This window comes from Thalassophryne amazonica, chromosome 2, assembly GCF_902500255.1.
Source record: "Thalassophryne amazonica chromosome 2, fThaAma1.1, whole genome shotgun sequence".
Lineage (NCBI taxonomy): Eukaryota > Metazoa > Chordata > Actinopteri > Batrachoidiformes > Batrachoididae > Thalassophryne > Thalassophryne amazonica.
Genome location: NC_047104.1, coordinates 72181881 through 72190085, shown reverse-complemented (window position 1 = coordinate 72190085; position 8205 = coordinate 72181881). Strand labels below are relative to the sequence as shown.

Genomic DNA, 8205 nt, shown 5'->3' with positions numbered 1-8205 from the left:
GATAATCCTCTCCTTTGTTTCAATTGACATCTCTCGTGTTGGAGCCATGATTCATGTCAGTCAACTTGGTGCAACAGCTCTCCAAGGTGTGTTCACTCCTTTTTAGATGCAGACTAATGAGCAGATCTGATATGATGCAGGTGTTAGTTTTGGGGATGAAAATTTACAGGGTGATTCCATAATTTTTTCCTCAGAATTGAGTGATTCCATATTTTTTTCCTCTGCTTGGTCTAAAAAAGTAACCGTTACTGACTGCCACAATCTTTTTTTCTTAATTTCTTATAGTGTTTCTTAAAGCCAGAAAGTTGCCATTTGAAATGACTTTAGTTTTGTGTCATGTCTGTGATCTGCTTTTTTTCTACAAAATTAAACAACTGAATGAACATCCTCCGAGGCCGGTGATGCCATAATTTTTGCCAGGGGTTGTATTCTTCCCCTAAACCATGATGAACAGTCTTTGTGTATATATATATATATATATATATATATATATATATATATCTCCCCTTAACGCCTGAATTTATATAGCTGTATATAAAAAAATGTTTTGTGTGTGTTTTTGCCTTTAAGTAGATGGTAAATAATGCTGAGATTATTAATTTCACTTTTGCACAAAAAATAAATAGTAATTTTGGTATTATGGTAATAATGTATGTTATAATAATAATACTGGTATGTTGCAAATTTGCGACAACAGGCATACTGATCAATTTGGTATGTTGCATATTTGAATCAAATATTGTAGCATATATGCGACAATAGGCGTTAAGGGGTTAAATATATACATATACACACACGATATATATACAAAAGTATAAACGCAACACTTTTGGTTTTGCTCCCATTTTGTATGAGATGAACTCAAAGATCTAAAACTTTTTCCATATACACAATATCACCATTTCCCTCAAATATTGTTCACAAACCAGTCTAAATCTGTGATAGTGAGCACTTCTCCTTTGCTGAGATAATCCATCCCACCTCACAGGTGTGCCATATCAAGATGCTGATTAGACACCATGATTAGTGCACAGGTGTGCCTTAGACTATCCACAATAAAAGGCCACCCTGAAAGGTGCAGTTTTATCACACAGCACAATGCCACAGATATCGCAAGATTTGAAGGAGTGTGCAATTGGCATGCTGACAGCAGGAATGTCAACCAGAGATGTTGCTCGTGTATTGAATGTTCATTTCTCTACCATAAGCCGTCTCCAAAGGCGTTTCAGAGAATTTGGCAGTACATCCAAACCAGCTTCACAACCGCAGACCACGTGTAACCACACCAGCCCAGGACCTCCACATCCAGCATGTTCACCTCCAAGATCGTCTGAGACCAGCCACTCGGACAGCTGCTGAAACAATCGGTTTGCATAACCAAAGAATTTCTGCACAAACTGTCAGAAACTGTCTCAGGGAAGCTCATCTGCATGCTCGACGTCCTCATCGGGGTCTCGACCTGACTCCAGTTCGTCGTCATAACCGATTTGAGTGGGCAAATGCTCACATTCGCTGCCGTTTGGCACGTTGGAGAGGTGTTCTCTTCACGGATGATGCGAAGGAGATGTGTTGCATGGCATGAGGCAAATGGTGGTCACACCAGATACTGACTGGTATCCCCCCCCCCCCCAATAAAACTAAACTGCACCTTTCAGAGTGGCCTTTTATTGTGGGCAGTCTAAGGCACACCTGTGCACTAATCATGGTGTCTAATCAGCATCTTGATATGGCACACCTGTGAGGTGGGATGGTTTATCTCAGCAAAGGAGAAGTGCTCACTATCACAGATTTAGACTGGTTTGTGAACAATATTTGAGGAAAATGGTGATATTGTGTATGTGGAAAAAGTTTTAGATCTTTGAGTTCATCTCATACAAAATGGGAGCAAAACCAAAAGTGTTGCGTTTATATTTTTGTTGAGTGTGTATATATATATATATATATATATATATATATATATATATATATATATATATATACACATACACATACACACACACACACACGAGGTCTGTCAATAAAGTAACGGTCCTTTTTATTTTTATTTTTTTTTAACTATATGGATTTGATTCATATGTTTTTACGTCAGACAAGCTTGAACCCTTGTGCGCATGCGTGAGTTTTTCCACACCTGTCGGTGACGTCATTCGCCTGTGAGCACGCCTTGTGGAAGGAGTGGTCCCGCCCCCTCGTCAGATATTCATTGTCTGGAAATGGTGGAATGATTTGGACTTTTTTCCATCAGAATTTTTTCAGAAGCTGTTAGAGACTGGCACCTGGAAACCATTTGAAAAATTTATCTGGCTTTCGGTGAAAATTTTACGGGCTTCACAGAGAATAAGGACTGTTATTACAGCTTTAAGGACTGCTTTAAGGACGCTCGGCGCGCTCCGAGCTGCGACGACGAGGCAGAAAACGCCAGATCATTTCTAAGCTGATGGCTCTGTGGATACGAGAACGTCGTGTGCACATTCTCTAGTTATCACAAGAGCTGGACATCAGCCATTTTCCGGCAGATTTCACTTTTAACAAGACATTTTGACATGGAAAGCCGCGCGGAGGCTTCGTGCGTAACGACCGATTCACTGTTTGAGCGTGACAAAGGAACACTTCCGTTTCGGCGTGTCAGAGGACACGTTAGAACACGCCCGGCTCTCCACAGGCATGACACATACATACATACACACATACATACACACACATATACGAGGTCTGTTAGAAAAGTAATGGACCTTTTTATTTTTTGCAAAAACTATATGGATTTGAATCGTGTGATTGCATCAGCCAAGCTTGAACCTTCGTGCGCATGCGTGAGTTTTTTCACGCCTGTCGGTTGTGTCATTCGCCTGTGAGCACGCCTTGTGGGAGGAGTGGTCCAGCCCCCTCATCGGATTTTCATTGTCAGGAAATTGGCTGATCGACTGCAGCTTTGCTTCATCAAATTTTTTCAGAAAGTGTGAGAGACAGCCAAGTGGAAACCATTTGGAAAATTCAGATGGCTTTCGGTGAAGATCTTATGGTGATCACAGAGATTAAGGACAATTACAACTGGATTAAAGACGGCCCACAGCGGCAGATGGCGCGCCGCGCTGCGATCAACAAGCTCAAACAACCAGATAATTTCGAAAGTGAATGCTTTGTTGATCCGGGACGTCGTCTGACTACCAGAGAAATGGCAAGACAGCTGGACATAGCACTTTTTCAGCACATTCCACTGTTACAGGAGTTTTTGTAATGGAAAGAGGAGCGGAGAAATTTGCCACGGAGCCGCTCATGGCGCAGGACGAAAGCACCTCTGTGTTGGTCTCACAGGACAAGCCCGAACATGCCCAGCTCTTGCACCATTCGGAAAATTCAGACGGCTTTCGGTGGCTTTTCAGTCGTGTGACTATCCGAGAAATTGTGGACGAGCTGGACATGCCACAACATGTCCTGTGAGGCTTCATCACGGCTTTGCTTTTTGTTCTGTGCCCTGCGCCTCCGTCCCAACGCACGAATTCCTCCGCACGTCTGTCTCAATGTGCCGAAAAAGTGCTGATGTCCACGTCTTCTGCAATTTCTCTGGTAGTCAGACGACGTCCCGGATCAACGTTCGGCGTTCCATTTGGAAATGAACGGCACATTCCACTGTTACAGGAGTTTTTGTCATGGAAAGAGGAGCGGAGGAATTCGCGCGTCGGGACGGAGCCGCATGGCGCAAAGCAACGCCGTGATGAAGCCTCACAGGACATGTTCTGGCATGTCCAGCTCATCCACAATTTCTCGGATAGTCACACGACTGAAAAGCCACCGAAAGCCATCTGAAAGCCATCTGAAAGCCGTCCTGTGAGACCAACACGGAGGTGCTTTTGTCCCACACCATTCGCGGCTCTGTGGCGCATTCCTCCGCTCCTCTTTCCATGACAAAAACTCCTGTAACAGTGGAATGTGCCAAAAAAGTGCTGATGTCCACATCTTCTGCCATTTCTGTGGTAGTCAGACGATGTCCCGGATCAACACAGCTTTCACTTTGGAAATGATCTGGTCGTTTCAGCCTGTCGATCGCCGCTCGGAGCGCGGCGCACTCTCAGCCGCTGTGGGTGGTCTTTAAACCAGCTGTAACACTCCTTAATCTGTGTGATCCCCATAAAACCGTCCCTGAAAGCCATCTGAATTTTCCGAATGGTGTCCACCTGGCTGTCTCTCACAGTTTCTGGAAAAATTTGATGCAGCAAAGCTCCAAATCGTTCAGACATTTTATTCGCAATAAAAATCCGACAAGGGGGGGTGGACCACTGCTCACTCAAAGCGTGCTCACAGGCGAATGATGCAACCAACAGGCGTGAAAAAACTCATGCATGCGCACGAAGGTTCAAGCTTGGCTGATGCAATCACACGTGATTCAAATCCATATGGTTTTTGCAAAAAAATAAAAAGGTTGGATAGTTTTCTAACAGACCTCGTACATGATATGATGTACATCGGAGGTGGGCCAGTTTCAATAAAATGTCTAATTTCATCACAAATAAAAAATCTATCACAACTAACACCTGATTGTGTCCATGTATTTCACGAAATTTAATTTAATTTCAGGTGGACATTTAACCAACTTTCTTCAAAAAAAGGGGGTGGTCTGGTGCTTGGCCCTGTGTTTGTCTCCAAGAGGCAAACACAGTAATCATTGTAGTTTTTTTATTGGATGCCATATGAGAAAAAGGAATACCATGCTGTATCAATAGCCACTTTGCTAAACAGTGCTTTACATGGCAAAAATATCACCCATCTTGCCAAGTTACCACAAAAAAAATGCTGTTCAACAGATTGCAAAGTGAGCATAAAACTACCTGATGTCAGAGCAGAACTCAGACATTTGTACACAAAACGTGACATCTATCTTTGTGTGCTGCTGTGGTGAAAGCTGATATAAGAGTCTAATACTTATGATCCAGGAACCTACCGTTGTCAGGTGGAACCGCTTTCTTCTTCACTTGGAACAGTACAGCTTTTTGAGATGACTTCTTCAATTTAAACTCCAGTTCCTCAGCTAAATAAGAAAACAGAAAACCAAAACGTTTATGAATGTGAATTTGGATTATACTAAGCGAAGCGAGGATGATGACAGATGAGCACGAGTGAGTGTCGTAGTCCTTCCAACTCAGTTTTCATGGCCGCAAACCAGAAGTACACCAAGAAGCATGATGGGAGAGACCGAGGTGCATGATGGGAGAACTTTTTCCCGCAAACGCAGAGAAACGGTGTGACGCTTTCCCTAGAGAAAAACGCTGCTCGGTCTAAGGCTTTGCCTTCATTATATGAGCACAGCACAGCACCGCGCCCCAGTGGAGAAAAAGCCGCAAAAAGCCACAAACCGATGGGAGACGAAACCGCAAACCGGAAATAGCACAAAATTATCCAATCCACCGACATCAACCCCTGTCAAAGCCATTTAAAAATGTCAATCATGAGTCACTTTTGTGTGGATTAAAGTCACTAACTGGGACTCTTGCCTTGTTGCAGTCAAGAAACGAGAATCGTCCATTCCTTTTGCACAGCTCCAAACGCTGCACCGCTCTCTGCGTAAAGTAAAGTTAGAGTCCAGCCGGAATTAATAACTTCAAAGCGAATCACCATTTTAAATCAAATGACAGCTCTTTCCAAACGTTGTAATACAAACAAACTACAATCGACTAAAACATTTTTTTTTTCCTCCCAAAATGAGATTTCCTGCGTTCTTTATGAATTACATTGATGCTGATGTGCAGCTGGCTGAGCTCAGCTCAGAGGTATAGCGTAACACTCAGGCCATTAATGTCTGAAAAGAAATGCTTTTAACAAAAACTACAGATTTTGTTTATTTCTATTTACGTGTATGTCCAAAGATCAAGGATCCACCATGTAGATTTTATTTACGTCCAGAGATCAAGGATCCAGTGACCAATTTCATATTTATTTACTTTAAGACTCAATAAAATATTGACATAGAAAACCTGTAAAGCCTACTTTTAGTACACAGTAAAATCACCAGTGTTAAATTAGCCAGAGTGGGACCATACGTACACTCAGTGTTAATTTAACACTGTCAGTGTTAGTTTTACACTGGTGATTTTCTGTGCACACAGAAAATCAATAAGGAATCGGATCGATAAGCGAAATCGATAATGGCATTGATAGATAAAATCTTATCAATACCCATCCCCAGACCTAAATGACATGGTGAGATGCTGAAGACCTTCGCTCGTTCATGTCCGCGACATATACGTACATATGATTAATGATGAATTAAAGTGAAACAGTGTGAACTCGCCAGTGAAGATCAGCATTATGTAACAATTTCTTTCAAAACCCACTGACATTTAAATACGCCTACCTTCTTTGTCATCAGAAAAACTGAGGATTGTGCTGTTTTTCCCTCCGTCTGAGCATTTTGTACTCCCCGCTGTCTCCACACTGCTGTCGGGCTTCGGAGCAGCAGCTTCTCGCTTCGAGCTACAGGAGATACCGCGGCCATGGAGCACTTTGGACGGTTTATTTATCACAGCTGGCGTTTTACCGTTATCTTCTCTATCTTCGCTCTTCTGCTGTCCATCCTCTTCGTCACTGGACTCGCCTTTTCTCTGCCGAAAGTTCCTCCGAGGCTTTTTGTTGAACATCTCAGTAGTCACTGGCTGTGACGCTCATTAATCATCATAATACGGCAGGTCGAGGAAAAAAGCCGCAAACCTCGCGTAAATAGCTCGCAATGCATTGTGGACCATGTAGTGAATAGTAGTGATGTTAAGCTCGAGTCAGTCTGCTCGACACAGCATCGAGCTTTTTGAACCAGAAGTGTCAGTGAGCAGCGTTTCAAGCACACCCCCATCACGTGACCACTGCGAGCGAGGCCTCGTTACGTCACACCACGTGTCGAGCTTCACATAATCTGGGCGTTTCAATACGACCCGCCAAGTATTTAAATGAGATCTGAATCGCAGCTCAAACCGTGGGTTTTTGAGAGGAGGAGATTGCTAGCAACACTGTTATTGCCAAATACCACGTGAATCGGAGCCAAGGAAAGCATTAGTTTATATTTAGGTCTAGTTTAGAGTTCATTTAGTACATACACATAGGATCTAACATAGACAGACACACACCATACACAACAGGCATCCATTCATATACAACATTTATTCACACAGTACATCAACATAGGTTATAGGTTAAACTATATATTATAGGTAGATCAGAGACTGAGCTGAGTGACTGAAGAGCTGTGATTTTGTTGAAGTGAAAGGTGAGTGTGTGTGTGTGAGAGAGTGAGTAGTGGTGAGGAAGGGACATGGAGGAGCCAGTTCCAAAAAGAGCACGATCAATCGCTTGGGAGCACTTTGCTCTAATAAGCCCCAAAAAGGTCAAGTGCTTGATTTGTGCTCAAGAGTTGAGGTACAGTAACAATACGTCTTCAATGACACCTGAGGTCCAAACATCCCGAGACGACAATGGCTGCTGCTTCTGTTGCTGCTCCTGGAGCAGGAATCAGGCCATGTAACCTGTATTTTATTCTTTATCTAGGAAGATGCACAGCCGTGTTCAAAATAGTGGAGAGCAAAGCCTTCAGGGCTTTACTACAAAGGTTTGACCCAACACATGCCTACCTCCAGAGAAGAAGACCGGCTCAAAGCGACACGAGTCGCAGTCTATCCCAGTTTACATAGAATGGCAAAAAATATTTGTCGATGCAGCAACATCAGTGCCTTGCGAGCGGGTCTTCTCCAAAGCTGGAGAGGTGATGAGGCAGAAGAGGAGCTGATTAAAGTCCAGCACTGTTGACATTATTCTTTTTTTTGAATAAAAATTGTTGAAAGTTGCACAATCACCGTCTCCTATCCCCTCTATTCTACTAATTACAGTAACATAAGCACCAGTTGCAGAAGCACATGTCTTTCTCACTTTTCCTGTCACATTTTATCCACATATAGTTTGAGGAATGATAACACAAATCTACATATAGTCTATAATAAAGGCTTTCATAACCATTATGTGTGCATCTGTACAGACTATTTATTACATTAAAAAGACACAATAATACATATGACATTTATTATTATTATTTTTTTTTTCCAAGAACAAACCACATCATTCATGAATTACTGCAAACATTTCTCAGGGCACTCGCTCAAGGTAATTCTCAAAGCAATCCAGCAGATGTCACCCTTCAAACTGTATCAAACGCGTCGAAGCAGTGTGTCG

The 8205-nt window shown here is 42.7% G+C and overlaps 1 protein-coding gene across 1 annotated transcript in view; it reads right to left on the bottom strand.

Annotated features, from left to right (window-relative positions):
- gcfc2 (GC-rich sequence DNA-binding factor 2) overlaps window positions 1-6661 on the bottom strand; it is a 52005-nt gene extending 45344 nt beyond the window's left edge. The window contains exons 1-2 of the mRNA XM_034187841.1: window positions 6347-6661; window positions 4937-5023 (exon numbers count right to left, since the gene is read on the bottom strand). Coding sequence (XP_034043732.1) covers window positions 4937-5023; window positions 6347-6629 — 370 coding nt within the window. The 5' untranslated portion in view covers window positions 6630-6661. The remainder of the gene's footprint in view (window positions 1-4936; window positions 5024-6346) is intronic.
- Window positions 6662-8205: the final 1544 nt, after the last annotated feature.